This window comes from Molossus molossus, unplaced genomic scaffold (genome assembly GCF_014108415.1).
Source record: "Molossus molossus isolate mMolMol1 unplaced genomic scaffold, mMolMol1.p scaffold_m16_p_11, whole genome shotgun sequence".
Taxonomy (NCBI): domain Eukaryota; kingdom Metazoa; phylum Chordata; class Mammalia; order Chiroptera; family Molossidae; genus Molossus; species Molossus molossus.
In genome coordinates, this window is record NW_023425346.1 from 26795355 (window position 1) to 26811845 (window position 16491).

The window sequence follows — 16491 nt, forward strand, 5'->3', positions numbered from 1 at the left end:
GAGATGGGATGGAATTAGGAACTGGAAAGGAAAACTCATGGGCCAAAGAAGTATCATTGCAAAACAAGACATGTCTATGAGTTGCTTATGCACTGACAGGGCAACTAATTTCAGTGTTCCTTGATGCCACTGTCATCAAGGTATGGGAGTTTATTAGACAGGTGGACCAGAGTCACAGTCCCACATCCAGAAATGCAGAAGCCAAGAGGGAGAACAGGATGTAATGACAGTAGGAGGAAATAGAAACTGTGAATTCTTATATTTGGACTGAAAAAGGGCATTGCGTGACCTAGTAGAATGAAAGGATGTACATAGGGGAGAGGCCATGTATGTGTTGTGATTAAGAACGATTAAGAATTTAGGACTTAGAGTCAGATAACAGTGATGACATATCTCAGCTCAGGCACTGATAAGTGTGGGAGCTCATGCAAGGACTCCCCCACTCCCCGCTTGAGTCGCTTCCCATGTAAGTTAAAGGCCGTAGCAATAACTTCACATTGTTGTATAGAATAGATGAGCAATTTATATAAAACTTTCAGAGGGCAAGACATATAGGAATTTAACAAAGTTTATATTTGTTTGTTCATTTTGATCACACAGACTCACTAGGAAAGCGGGAAGAATTGTGAATGTTCTAGCACCAGGGCTGCGGATTCTGTGAATCAGGAGTAAGCCATTTGATGGGCCAATTTGAAAGGGGTAAAGCTTCGGGAGAAAGGTGTGATGAGAAAGTAACTAGGAACACATGCAAAGTTTGCCAAATTCGTGACATCAGACTTGACCATGATTTCATGGATATGTTAAATGCCTTTATCACAATTAAAATTTTTGAAAAGTTTTGCTAAGTAATGTCAGAAGCCCTTTTGAAGAAATTGGTCATTATTTGCAATGTCGTTACACCAAGTAGTCAAAAGTTATTTCTCCAGAATTAGGCAACACAACGAAGATTGTAGAAGAAGAAAAAAATGGATGAGAGAGTGGAATGCACCACTGAATGCAGGAGAGAAACAGACAGACAGATGGACACTGATGGAAAGAGAGGGTGAAGAGACTGCTGAATCAGGGCATAGGCTGGACGTGGAAGGAAGTGAAACCAGGAAAAGTGAGAGACTGGAAGAACGCACAGAGGTCTGCTGATTTCAATAACATCAAAAGCAAACACAATAGGATGGGAGTAAGGAAAACTCAGAAAGTGGGATTCGTTAGGCAAGAAGCTGACTGAAGATTGTTAAAGTGGGGAGCAGGTGAAGCAGTGAGCTCATGAAGAACACAAGAGGTGGGCACGGTCATGAATGAACCAGGAGGGGGCTAAGGGTGATGGACAGAGTTTGGATTGAGATACACCTGAGATACACCCAAGCTGGATGCCAAAGCCATGGGATTGTGTGTGATGATAATGAGAAGAGTTAGAGGTTGCTAAAGCTGGATGGTGACAATGCTGGGAAAACTTACACCGATTTTCACACAGAGATCTCCTTTAGCTCTACACATATAAAGAGAGAGTGCGTAGAAAATTCTATAGAGTCTGAAGCTAGTATGGAATTCGTAAAGGAAGAGTCAGTATCTTCTTTTTTTCTAGAGTCCCAATGCCAAGCACAGTGGCTAGTACATTAACACATAATAGATATGCAACAAATGTTTGTTTAATGAATGATTCTGTGAAATCTTAGGTTTAATCTGCCTGGGTTCATTAAACTGTTTATCACTTCTCCAAATCACAAAGCCAAGAGTGTTTAACTGTTAAACCAAATACAAATTTTAATTGTTGTGAAATTGGGAATTTCGAGATGCCCAAACCTTCCTTCCAAAGCACGAAAGCTACTTACGTTTTGGTACTTTTCCTTCATTCATGAATTCGGCAAATATTCATTGAACAATAATGATATTCCCGGCACTGTTCCATATATTGGGGAAAATAGTGGAGGAAAAGGCAAATGAGGCCCCAGCTCATGGAACTTAATCCTCATGGGAGAAAAATGACAGCATGTAAAAGTGTGTGTGTGTGTGTGTGTGTGTGTGTGTGTGACTGTAAAATGTTCACTTCAGCTAGGAGGAGGGCTGGTATGAACAGAGCATAAACAGTGAGATGGAGCATAAGCAGGAGTGCCGAAATGCTGCTCTTCTGTAAGATAGTCAGAGAAGACCTCTGACATGTGACGTTTACTTGGGATCTGATGGATAAGGCTCAGCCACGTGGAGACTGGGGGGTGTACCAGCTAAACAGGTGGTATGAAGCCCAACGGGAAGCTCAAGTTTAACAGAGGAGAGAAATAATATCAGTATGTCTACATTAGAGTATGAAAGGCATATCTTTTCCCAAAACATTACATGTTTAACATGAGTATGATTTTAGTGTAAATTCCATTTTCAAGGAGTACATGGTAGTTAGGAACAGACCCTGCTCGCATTTCAATCCTGGCTCCTCCTTTTCTACCTGTGTTACCTGGAGAAACTTTATCCAACCGCTCTGGCACATTTTCTTACCTGTAGCATGGTGATAATAATAGTACCTACTTCATACAATTGTGGAAATTATAAAGTGAATTGATAGTCATAATGCTTGGCACATAATGATTTTTTCTTATACAAAATAATTCCAACTCCGTTTCCCCTGTCTGCACTCTATGGAAAGAGAGTGCAGTTACATAGTCTTAATGATTCTTTTTGTTGGTTCTGAGTGTCCTATAACTAAATTAGCTGTATAGCAGCAGATTGTTTTGTAATTTTTTCATGTCACACATCACTCGACAATGATCATTTTCATGGTTTGAAATTTTGCACAATCGTGATCACCTGAGTAGCACAGTATAGATGAGCCAGTGAAAATATTTCACTGTCTGTAGCATCTGTAAGAAGCATGCTCATCTTGATGGGTTTCTCATAAGACTACTTCTACATGACAAAGGAAAGATACTCTATCAGTGGCTGTCCTGCAGCTGAATTGATTCTGAAGGAAAGTATGCTTGGCTTGTACAGTGTTTCCAAAACCAACCAACCAACCAAAAAACAAACAAAAAACACAACAGTTTTACTGAGTTGTCAAAAAACCCTCATAATTTAGTATTAAAAAAAACTCCACATATTTCTGGCTTTTTCTTAAAAACAGTTTATTTCTATTAAACTGACAGAATTGGTCATAGTGGCTATGAGGCACCAGTTATGCACAGATTTATTATTATAAGCCTTATATACTAAAATTTTATTCTTCAAAAAAATGGTTTGAGAAAAGTTGTGCATTTATAGAGAAGTCTAGATTAGCTCAGAACACACGAAAATAGTAGTCTTTGAAATGTGGCATCACTTTCTTTAAAAATTGTTAAGAAATTTCCCAAACTAGTAAGCTTTTGTTTAATATTTGGAGTTATGTAAATGCAAAGTTATATAAGTATAATTCACTTGGACCAAATGAAAATATGAAGAGGCAAGTATAGATGATATTCCCACTAATTGAGTACCTTAAATTAAAGAAGTAAAAACAGCTTTTAAGTAATACCCACAGTGTATTGTGTAAAAGGAAGCATATGCTACCATATACTTGGTCTAAGTTAAATTTATTAAATATAAATAAACATATACTTATGTGTATAGTCTTAAAAGTCTGAAAAGTGAATTTCTAAAAGATATACAATTCACATTTAATAAATATTAATTAAATGTGTTTGTCCCTTTAACAGCTTTATTGAGATATAATTGACAAATAACTCTGTGTAAGTTTAAGGTGTATAATGTGATGATTTGATATATATGCAGGGTGGGGCAAAGGTAGGTTTACAGTTGTGTGTTATTCTTATATTACTTATTAATGATTATATTACTTTCTATATGAACAATTATAAACCTACCTTTTCCCTACCCTGTATATAAGTATTACCACATAAAGCTTAGTTAACATATCCTTCACCTCATACGGTTACCTGTGTGTATGTGTGTGTGTGTGTGTGTGTGTGTATTTATTTATTTTTTAATTCTTCACTCTAGGATACTTTTTATTTTTTTAATTTATCATCAGATAGAGTGAGAGGGACAAAGGGAGAGAGAGAGAGACAGAGAGAAACATCGATGTGATAGAGCCACATCTACTGGTTGCCTCCCGCATGACCCCGACCAAGGCTGGGTACAAACTGCTACCGAGGTAGGTGCCCTTGACCAGAATCGAACCTGTGACTTATTGGTCCAAGAGCCAATGCTCTAACCGCTGAGCCAAACTGGCTAGGGCGTGTGTGTTTGTGTATTTAACGTAAACATTTATTATTTACTCTTTTAGCAAACTTTCAAATAGACAGTACAGTGTCAGCTATTATCATTATGCTATACATTTGATCCCCAGAACTTATTTGATAGCCAAAAGTTTATACTCTTGACCAACAACTCCAACCTGCGGGGAAACTGCTCTCTGTTTCTGAGTCAACCTTTTCAGATTCCATGTGTAAGTGAGATGATGAGTATTTGTCTTTCCCTGTCTGACTTCCTTCACGTAGCATAATGCCTTTACGGTTCATCCATGTTGTCACATATGGCAAGATTTCCATTTTATTATGGCTGAATACTTTTTCCATTGTGTGTGTGTGTGTGTGTATCACATTTTCTTTATTTATTCATCCATTGACAGACAATTGGGTTGTTTTCATATCTTGGCTATTGTAAATAATATTGCAAAGAACATGAGGGTTCAGGTACCTCTTTGAAACTAAAAAAAAAAAAAGGAAAAAGAAAGGCTTTATATTATAAATATGTATAGCTGCTAACTCAATAAACTCTTTTCTTTTTTTCTTTTTCTTTTTTGACATGCATCCCTAGTGTTGTATGTTTTTTTTATTCTTATTTCATTTTTGTTTACAGAAAACTGGGCACAAACCAGAAAGTGTGGATTTATGTGGAGCACATATTGAGTGGGCCAAGGAAAAATCAAGCAGAAAGAATGTCTTTCAGGTAAGAGTGTTCCATATATTCAGTGTATTCCTGTTCTTTCTGACTCTGAGGTCTCTTGGGTAATCAAAGTAAGACTGCTTGTTGTGATGTTCCCGTGTGCATTTTCATTTGCAAACAGTTGTGTGAAGGTCATTGTGGAAAACAGACTCTTCTTCCTTGATGAATTTTGGTTTGTTTTGTTGTTTCTCCCCCATGACCGGTTACAATCTAAACACAAAATATACGGTGTGTGTTGATTGATTCTACACCAAAAGTCATTGAATTTTGCAATGTATTTGCTAGCTGGTTGGGGTTCAGTCCTAGAATGCTTGACTTAAATTGATTTAAAGTAGAGCTTTCAGAGATACACAAAGTAAGGTTCAGTATTATGATAAACTATTTGCCGTCATTGCCATTTGGCCACCTAGTCATAAATTGCACCTACCAGTGAAATTCAGTGTGATATAGAGAGCTGAAGAGCTATATGAATTGGACCTTTTCAAATTGCACAATTTAACTTTTTGGAAAAAATAACTATGATTAATAATTTTAATCATGTTTCATTGAATGGAAAGAGCAGATGAAATTCTTGAAAAAAGAAAATGGGGAAACTTAATATTTAACAGATGATGTTACTAAAATCCCTTTGGCAATTAATAACTTTAGATTTATGGAGGTTGATTTTTTTATATTTATATGAGATTTAATTCACTTTTATATTCCCAAGTAACCAATAGTTTTATAGGTATATTTTATAACTTATATCATTTAGTATCCAATAAACTAGATTATTATAATTAATATATTAAATATCTTCTATGAACATTTTGGCTCTGGAAGAAGTCAGTTATGTTCTTAAATGCATCATTACATTAATATATTGGCTCTTACAGAGTATAGTTTGGTGACATTTTCTATGTGAACTTTCACTGGAGAAAAATCTGGATTCTAGTATGTTCTTCACTTTTCAGATGCTAATTCAGCTTATCCAAATAATTTTGACTCAGGTTAATTTGGTAAAAATCACTTTTAACCTATTTTGGGATACATTATTTTTCTGGTTCTAGTATTATTCTATTTAGGTATTCCTTTTGATATGGAAATATTTTTTACCAAAAATAAAACATAAAATAAAATAAAAAGAAAGAAAAGGAAACTAAGCATACCTGCTTAGAAATCAAAATACTAAAGCCAAAAGCAGTTAGAATGTGAATTTTCAGAATCAAGAAAGAAAAATAAATTCTGTTTTAAGTAGAGGAATTGCAGGTCACTGATATGTACTGTCTCCCAAGTTTTTACTCTTTTTGCTATTCAACCCTAAATGACAAAGTTTGAAGGTTATAATCCTAGTCTCTGTGACAACACAGATGATCAGTATGACTTGGAAACTGGATTGCATGAGCTAAGTGGCTTAGTTTTATTTGTATTTATTTTGAGTTTAGCATCCTAATCACCAATGTTATAAAATAAAGACATGAAAATTTGACATTGGTATAATTCTCGGACAATAGAAACTCAGAGTCGGGCTAAGGCAGCTTTTCTCCGTTCTTTCCTTTAACCCTACGAAGAATTACATTCGGCTCCAAATGAGGATGCTAGTCACGTATATATGATATATGCAGAGCTGCACCTATTGATGATAACTATTTATGTATAATTTTACATAGCTAGGAACATCAAAACATAGACATTTAAACCACCTATTTTGATGATATGTATCATCCTACACTTTTCTGATCATGACAAATCATCTCTTGTTATATTTTCTACTTGTTTTTCATAGTTTTGAATATAGTTAGTTCCAAAGATATTTAAAATGATTCTCGCTCTCAGTAGCTTTTTGGAGGTGACCATCTTGCCAGCTAGATTTGTTTGTAAGGAACCTGAGCAATTCCTGGGACCTCCGTGTTCTTGCATACAGTTTATCTTTTCTTTTTTGTCTTGTACCCTTTCGTTTAAAGAAACAAGAGGTGCTTATAAGGATGGTGTGAATAAGAAAACTAATGAAAGATTCAAATTTCATTTCCTGCTTTGTTCTTTTTGGGGTGAATCATGTGATTTTCTTGCCATGCTAAAATCTTTCTGTCACCTAAACTCATGAGCTTAGGTAAAATTTTCTAATAGGTATTCGTAGATGCAGACTATGGGAGTAAGCCTTTTGAGAGAAGCAATATAAATAGCTTTTATAGTTCTGTTAACAGAAAAGCATTGGGAGGGATTAGCCAGAGAGCGAAATCTAGATGACTTACATCAATATTTGATTAGATACATTAGCTGGTCTAACTCTCAAATGATCAGAATAAACATGATTGTACTTCAAAAACACGGTATTAAGACATTGTTGGACGTTTGAATGTGTGTGCACAAGGGTTTCATTACCTACAGAATAATAAAGTGTTTCTTCCTGTCTGAGAAAGACCATCATAGCTTCAGCTGACATGCTACTCAGAAATAGCTTTAGACTTCCAAGTTTGAATTAGGCTTGGTGTTCACTCTCAGTCTATGAATTATAGATTACAGATAGCAAATGGCTATTGAGATTTTTGGTTCTAGAAAAATCAAAGAAGAGAAAAATTAGAAATAATTAAAAATTTGAAATCTGTCTTTAAAAAGTTGATGGATTAGCACTTGTATGCTACATAATTACAGTTTCTGCAGAGAAGTCAAACTTAAAATGAACAGGAAAACAAACAGAAAGTTATGTGCCTGTGATATGCTTTGAAAGACTCAGATGCACATATTTGTGACCAAAAATGAAAATAAAAAGGAAGGATTTCATTTGTTTTGTTCTTCTGTATATGCTATTTGGACATCTGAATTTGTCAATTTCCTTTTTGTATTAAAAGCCAAATTTCCTTCATAATCAAGGTTTTATTCAACTCTTGATGTAGATTCAGTCTTATTTGATTGGTACATGGTAACAAAACAGAGACAACATTAAGTATTAAGGTTTGTTTGGTAGTCAACAACTCTCAGTAAATCAGAATGATGCTCTCTGGCTGAGTTCAAGAACATCTGCTTATATTTCATAACAGAACAGTCTGGCCTAATTGTTACTTCTTAAAAATAAATAATACATTTTTTTAAATTATTAGCAACTTCTATAATAAAGTATATGCAGACAAGCCATATCATGTGCCTCAGTTGGTTGAAACATTGTTCTGTGCACCAAAAAGGTTGTAGGTTCAATTATGGTTGGGGCACAAACCTGGGTTGCAGGTTCAATCCCCATTCAGGGCTTGAATGGAAGGCAACTGATTGGTGTTTCTCTCTAACATTGGTGTTTCTCTCTCTCTCTCTCTCTCTCTCTCTCTCTCTCTCTCTCTCCCCCTCCCTATCCCCCGCTCTGTCTCCCTCTCCCTTTCTCTAAAACAATCTTAAAAGTGTATACACACACACGTGCATGCATATATAGTGTATGTGCATCTATGTATATGGTCACATCTAATAGGTTGACTTCAGGAAACAGTGACCATTTCCACACAAACAGAGAAAAATATTTGTACTTATAAAAGTTTTTACCAATTCTAAGTTCAATTAATAAATGTTCGTTACTGCTAACTTTTGTTTAATTCTGCATTCAGCATAATTGTCAAGGACCATCACAAGTTTGATGTAGCTTGAGCAAACATTTAGCCGCCCAGTGATTTGTAATGAACTGTGGTACGAGTTTTCTTGCTTAACTTAAGAGCAATACTAGGTCTTCATCACCGAGAGTGAATAAAAATATTGATGTTCCAATCACATGTTTTAAACATTCCTGCTAAGTGCTAGTTTGCTCTTTGGTGTTTAGCCTGAAATTTAAAGCACTAAGGATTAAAAGGATTACAACATAATCTTAAATAATCCTAAATGTCATTTACAGAGACATAGTTGTAATAACTAAATAAAACCATGTTAGAGGATGGCAGTGTTGTCAGGCGGCGTCAGGACGCGCGGCTGTCCCTGCTCCCCTCCCTCACCGATGCGGATGCGGATACGTCCCGCGTCTGCAGAGCTTTGCCACTGAAGTTCAGCTGACAAAGGGGCTGCAAAATACCTGACATCAATCAGTGATTTTTCTTAACTTTTGATATCTTCTTGTTTCAAAGTTAAAAAAAATTGTTCACTTAAGTTTTCCTCCTTCGAGCACCAGGCTCCCCGTGTAAAATACTTTTGAAAGTCGGGAGAGTCCCCGACAGGCCTACCAAACGGCAGACACGTCGCAAATGCAGCCCCGCCCTCCAGGGAGCCACCTGCTCCTTAAATACAAGATGGTCTCAAGTACTGTCATTAACTCCATGCCCTTTAATTTAGCACTTAAATAATTTTTACCCCTTTCATGTAAATTAGTTTTGTCTCCCCAAAGAAAATACAAAGAGATTCTGCTTTCCATACTGCGTTATGCTTATTAAACCGGAGGATTGGACACTTTTTAACAAATCCAGTGGTAACTGCTAAGGTTTGAGGTACATTCTAAAAAAAAAAAAAACTACTGTCATAAAACATTTTAGGAAATGTTGTCCACAAGATAGGCTCAGGACTCCCAGACGATTTTCACAGTGTCAACTTTATTCCCTTTTGCAAATAAGGGGGTGATGAAGATGTGAAGTAAGCCAGTCAGAAAAAGAGAAGTTACCATATGATTTCACTTACATGTGGAATCTAATGAACAAAATAAACAAAATAGAAACAGACTCAGAGAGAGCGAGCAGACTGACAGACATCAGAGGGCTGGGGGCTTGGGGGGCTGAGTGAAAACAGTAAAGGCATTGAGCAAACAAAGAAGAGTTCATAGACACAGACAACGATGTGCTGATTGCCAGAGGGAAAGGGGGTGCGGGGGGCAGAAGGGAAAGAGGGGTACATGGTGATGGAGGAGAGTGGACTTAGGTAGTGAACAGATAGTGCACCATGCAGATGATGTATTATAGAACTGTACACCTGAAACCTACATACTTCTACTAACCAATGTCACCCCACTGAATTCAAAAATAAATAAATACATAAAAATTAATCTTAATAAAATTAAAAAAGAAAAATACTATTTCCTTGATCCTTTTCAATAAAACATATAAGGCAGTAGTTGATTACTCATTTAATAGAATTAAATAGTTTTCACTCTGAAAGTTTACCTTTTCTCAGAGCCAGATGGTGACCAGGTCTGTTTTTCTGAGTTTTCTTTAATATAAATTTTTTTAATATAAAAATATTTTTAGAAGTTTACCCATAAACATAAAGTGGACTGATTTATCAACTATGTACTTTAAATAAGATAAGTCTACTATTAATGAACTATAGCTGATTGGAACTATATCTGTTGCCACTTGAAACACACACAAAATGTTAATGACTCACAAAGACGAAAGTCTGTTCTCCTATCCCAGCGCCAGTTGATAACCTCCACAAAAACTGTAGCCAGCCCTGGCCGGTTTGGCTCAACGGTTAGAGCGTCGGCCTGTGGTCCAGAGAGACCTGCATTCAGTTCCCGCTAAGGGCACGTACCTCGGTTGCAGTTTGTCCCTGGCCCTGGTTGGGTTGTGTGGGTGGCAGCCACTCGATGTGTCCCTTTCACGTCGGTGTGTCTCTCCTCCCAACCCCCACTCTATCTGAACAAAAAATGGAAAAATGTCCTCAGGTGAGGATAAAATAAAAAATAAATAAAAAATTGTAGCCAAATTTCCTGGACTTGAGGCTCTCTTTTAATATACAAAAATTTCTCAGGGGAACAGGCCCTGTCCCTAAAAGTTAAGTAAATCTCCTAATAGGTTTATCATTACTTGTATTACTTTTCTGACTTTGGATGGACTCTTCTGGCCGTAGCATATATTAAACACACGCATGTCATAGTTTCCATGGATATGCTTTACATTTACATGTAATTTGATTGCTCTTCCTGATCTGAATATGTCTTAGCTTAAAATGCTTAAGTACTACTTAAGTTTATTAATGCGAAGATAATTTAATAACATCTTGGAAAATGTTATTTTAAGCCAAAAAGAAAACTACTGGTATTTTGCTTTTATCCATTTCCTTCTGTTAAACGTGGTGGCTTAAAATAAATCTGAGCTTTTACCAATTTTCTCTTTCATTTTTCATAGCTTGTAGTTAGACTGAATGTAGAGGGTGATTCCTCACATTCATATGTGCATTAGATTTCAAGGGAAGCTGGTTTTACTTTAGAGAATTACTCACAGTATCTTGAAAGGCATGGCATTAAAAATAAACCAGAGTAAGAGCAGCATTAATATCTAATACGGTTGTGTTTTTGTTTTTTTTTTATTTTGCTTTTGCTTTCTAGCATGTCCCCAATCATTTCATCTACCTCTTAGATATTCATTCATTCCTCGCTTAGAAGGTGCAGCGGGGAGGGCCCTCGAGCCTGGGGACCTGTGTCCCAGTTTGGGCTGTGTCAGTTGTGTCTTTACGCAGAACCCAGGACAGGATCCCTCTGCCAACTTTCAGTTTTTCACACCAAGGAAATCAGGAATAACAGTCCTTACCTCAGCTGCCTTCCATCTGTATGAATGTCAAAGTGAAGTAATCCTGTTTCTGACAGCAACTCTGAAAGACTGATTTCAGTATGAATACAGCTGGGCATTATTCATTTACTAATCACATCATCTCATAACACTTGGAGGGCAATTCCAAAGGTGAATTTTGGAAGAATCTGGATAGGAGAGGTAAATATTTGTAAAATACAATCCAGGACTTCTGGTCCCCTTCTATTATCTGTGCTGCTTTGTGAACTTAACCAATAGACTAAGAGTTAATGCACCATGAGCAAATCTCTGCATTCATTGTATAACTAAGAAAATGTGTCTTCAAAACCTACTGAAATTATTTTTAATACTCTATTCTTAAAATAGTGTAATTAATGAAATGTCTAGTCAATGTAAGTTAATTGTCTTATCCCAGTTAATGCTTTAAAAAAAGCGTTTTGTCCTGAAAGCTTTTACCAAGCTGTTGATAGCAACTTGGAAAAGGGAGCTTAAAAACAAGTGTAGAAACTATGCTCAGAAATGAGTGTCAATGGTAACTCTTTTTATTCTCCAACTGAGATATCAGGACAATACTTTTCTTTAATAAAGCGAAAGAAATATGATTATTTTTATGATTTTGGCTTCATTTTTGCCAGTGGGATTGCACAGAAGATTTTTGATGAATGGAGTGATATAATTTTATAATTGGAGCTTTGATTTAGGAATATTAATGTCAGGAGTGCTTAAGATTTACTGCCCAGGAGAGAGCCCGGGGGCAGGAAGTAAAATTGTAAGAATCTAAGGTGAGACCAAAAGAGCATGCGAGCCTGACAGATGAAGGAGAAACAGAAACAAGCTGATGGACAGAAGGACGCCCCTCAAGTGAGACACGCACGTTGTTCAGTCCCCGTGACTTGAAAACGACTGTCTTTTTGCAGATTTTATTTTTAAGAAATGATAAAGCCCTCTTTATATTAAAAAAAATATATACTCTCAAGTATAGAATTAAGACATGGTAAATTGAGAAGATATTATTAGAGAAAACAATAGAAGTATATGCTGCCTGCTGGTCCCATGGAGCCCGGTGGTCTGTGAGGACACGTTCTCATGTGCACGTGTCTTCATTCCATGGGCGACTAAAGGGTTTAGGGCCACCTTTCTGCATTCATTTCTTTTTGAACTATCATCAAAGCAGAATGCAACTGGATGACAGTAAAATTGACCACAGCCATATTATTAAATTTTAGTCACAAATTAACCAAAGGAATCAGGAATTTAAAATTTCAAGATGAAATAACATAAACCAAAATTAAAAATGTAAAGAAAACGTCAGCTTGGCTTCTGACACGTCTAAAATTTCAGTAGAAGAATGGACGCACGTGTCCTCATGGGCTAGACTCACTCCACACCGCCTTCTGGGACAGCTGGCTCTTCTACCCGAGGTAAGGCGGGTGCATTTGGAATACACTCTGGAGTTCAGTGACACAGGCTAAACGAAACATGTTGTTCTTCAGGCATTGACATCATGATGTGAACAACCTCCTCTCATGAGACCTTCTCTGTCTCAGTGTTTGGAACGAGCAGGTGTGATGGTCTGTGCGGTGCACAGGCTGACAGTGTGGGTCCCCACATCCACAGAACCAGGGTGAGGCTACTGAGCTCCAAGGACTTCAGGCCACACACCCTACCTGAGCAGAAGCGAGCACTGCCAATGGGGGATTTCATGGGCTTGAAGTAAAAGCGTCATGTTATGGTTTTGCTACTTGTGGTTTTCATCTCGTGAAGATATTACATTGATGCTGGCAGGGCAGCATTCAAACCAGCAGAGCCCCTCTTTCATATCTATTTCAAAAGCCTTATATTTTTAAAAGAGAGCAGCCATGTTTGTTTCTTTCATGCTGAATATGATTATTATTTTTTTAATAACAAACAGGCCTCTTCCAGAAAAAGGAACAGTTTAGTCCCTAAAGCTGGTACATAATAGATGGGGCCAGTAAATGCCATCACATTTTACAGCTTGTCCATAAGGATGACACAGGGTGATAGAAAATTGAGAGCTTTTGGATAGTGTAGGATCACTGGCAGATAAAGTGCCAATGCCATTCAGTTCTTAGAAACAAAGGTAGTTTTTAGAAAAAATAAAAAATAAAAAGAAATAAAGAAATAAACAAAAGGTCATGAGGCTGGATCTGAAGGCAAGAGGAGAAAAAAATATATATATACACACATATATACATATACACATGTATAAATATATATGTCTATTTTTTTTTTTCATAGTGTTTACATGCCACAAGCCACTGAGCAGGAGAAAAATCTGGGCAGTGGTCAGCAAAACTCTCAAAACTCAGAGCAATGTTTAAAACAGTGTAAGAAAATAACAAAGCAAACATCCATAAACAAAGGCTTGAAAGGAACACAAGAATAAAAAACAACAACTAAGTTTCAGATGAGAAGAAAATGCTAACACTCGTGCAGAACTGCAGAGACCACTGGTGAGTCTGTGCAGGGAGTGTCTCAGTATATGAGTCAAACACCTTACTCAGAATTTAGTAGAAAGTAAATACTCAAAGATAAGGTTTTGGAACAACAGTCAGGATTCTCGGTATTGGAGGAGGTGAGGAGGATGCTCTTTTTTTATCTTAACAAAACAGGATGTTGTGGGATGACTTACATGAAACAATGAAATGAAATACCTGATGTTGGGGAGAAATAGAAAGGAAGATGTTTGAAGTGTTTTCAGATAACAGATCAGAATCAGGTGACTTGACCAAGGAGGGACATTCACTGCCCAGAGGATTCAGAGGAACTTTGTTTTAGTGGAGAGCTATTAGATTCTTGACTTCTAGCCCCGCCAATTTGCCTAATATTTTATTTCCGGCACTAGAAGAAATTAATAGACTGACTTTCTTGGTAAATATGTGCAGCCCCCCACCCCCCAAAAATCTACAGTGGCAAAATTAACAAAATGCTGCTAATATCTGCAAAAGGAAAAGAAACACTCATATTGAGATTCCCTTCCCAAATAATTTAGACCTTGATTGTTTTTTCTTTTTCTTACTTGAATTTAAGCGATTGCTTCATTTTTTCAAAATTCTCATACCCATGATAAAGGAGAAGGCAAGCTTCTAATATTTGAGATCTGTGATAGATTTGAAATCGATTGGTGGAAAGGGAGGTTATGAACACACTCCCTTGATGTGTAGGCTGCAATGATGAGGGTGGCAGGAAATTATGTGAAACCCTTCTCTTTTGACAGTTACACTGGAACATTTACAACCGCAGATGTTATTTGTCCATTAGAAAGGAAAATATTTGTTTCAAGCCACAGGCATTTTCTACCACAATATCAAAATGAAATTCAACAGCAATTTAATGTTTAATGTGCAAGAAAATAAATATTTAGGGGGTCCCAAACACTACTAGAAAGCAAACTTCACAAAGTATAACCAATGACATGAAAAAGAATGGCTGGCTTTATTACGAACAAATCTGTCCTTTTACTAAAGTAAGGATTGTTCTATTATTAACATAGGAAATCTTAGACGGACTGCACAGAATGCTGCATTATTCATAAAAGCATTGCTGCCATCTGGTGGCTCGTTGGCGTTCCAGCATTGACTTTGCTGATTTGATTTGGCTGGGTGCTCTGGCATGGTATTCAAAGGAGGGCTTTCCTTATGTGGTAGAATATAAACGTGAAATCCCTTGGCCCTAGATGTCATTCATCTGATGGGCGTCCTTTCTTTCTGTCCTGTGGTAGAATGGAGGATTCAGGGAGGCAATGACCCTCAAACATATCTTTTGTCCTAAACAGTGACTCATATTTTCCATGGCTTATCTAAGGAAGTCACTCTTGGCTGTTACTGATGCATTTTATCGACACCCATTTTGCTAGCAAATAGATATGTAGTCAAATATTAGGAGGATTAATTGAATATAAAGATACACTGTGTTGCTGAAATAAGAATATACGTGAAATTCTGTAATCATGCATTTGGATCCAAGCATAAAAATTTTTAAAAGTTACCATTCACTGAATTTCATTTTGAAAAACATAATTTGCAGTGTCAAAAGAGAAATGTAGAGGGTTTTATAAAACTCAAGATTTTTTCCCAGTCATTTAATTTTTATATTGAAGAAATCTGATTAATTTTTAATGACTCAGAGACTATGAAGTCATCTTTCTTCACGGATTTACAAATTAAATGACAAATATTATTTAGCTCACACTGCACTTTTTATCAAAAATAAAATAGTTAACATGTAATTTAAGATATTTTGACGATTCTTCAACATCAGTGTATTAACACATTTTTAATCAGAAGCAATACATTTATCTTTGCAATTTTAGTATGTTTTAAGTTTCTAACAACTGTAGACTATCTTATTGTACACAATGAAAATCCTGATCCTTAAAATGCATATTTATATAGATCACAAGTCTTTGAAGATTATAGGAGATAATGAGTTAAAATTTCCCCAGGAGGGAAGTTGGAGTTAATCCTAAATTCTCAGGGTTTAATCCTGCATTTTCAGTTTCTAGTGTATATTTGCCTATATTATTAAGCCACTATTTATGATTTAGTATAAGTCAGATAATAAAAAGCCATTGCACTAAATTTGGAAGACTATATTGAATGAATGTTATTCCTTGTGAGAAAACTTGTAAATGCCTATTTTTAAAGTAAGACTGTGGATTTCATTTGAAAATTTTTGGATAAGCTTTTTGCTGTGTGATTGCATACTTGACATTACCCTTGATACTAGCTGTTTTTGCCACTAAAAATGTTTCCTTTCTCAAAACATGTAGTTTTACTCATAGAAGAGGATTGCTAACCTTCCCTGGGAAGAATGCTCAATTTTTCCCCTTCCTCTGTCTCTATTTAGGAAAAGAATGTGAAAAATAAAAATAAAATCTTAAAAGGAAAGTAAAATTGACAATGATTCTATCCCTCTTTCATCTATAAGTATAAAATTTCAAGTAATTTATTAAAATAACTGACTTGGATACTACTCCATGGTAGTTTCTAATGGCTCCATAATAAAGATAGTTTCTATGGTCAAGATACCCCCAGTTGTATTCATAAGTTGCTAGTGTGTGTTTCAATAACATTTGTTT

At 36.2% G+C, this 16491-nt stretch overlaps 1 protein-coding gene across 2 annotated transcripts in view; it reads left to right on the forward strand.

The window, feature by feature from the left end:
- Positions 1–16491, forward strand: part of ARHGAP15 (Rho GTPase activating protein 15) — a 618649-nt gene that overhangs the window by 117858 nt on the left and 484300 nt on the right. For both annotated transcript variants that reach the window (XM_036253427.1, XM_036253428.1), the window contains one exon: positions 4840–4929. In XM_036253427.1, the coding sequence (XP_036109320.1) occupies positions 4840–4929 (90 nt within the window). The remainder of the gene's footprint in view (positions 1–4839; positions 4930–16491) is intronic.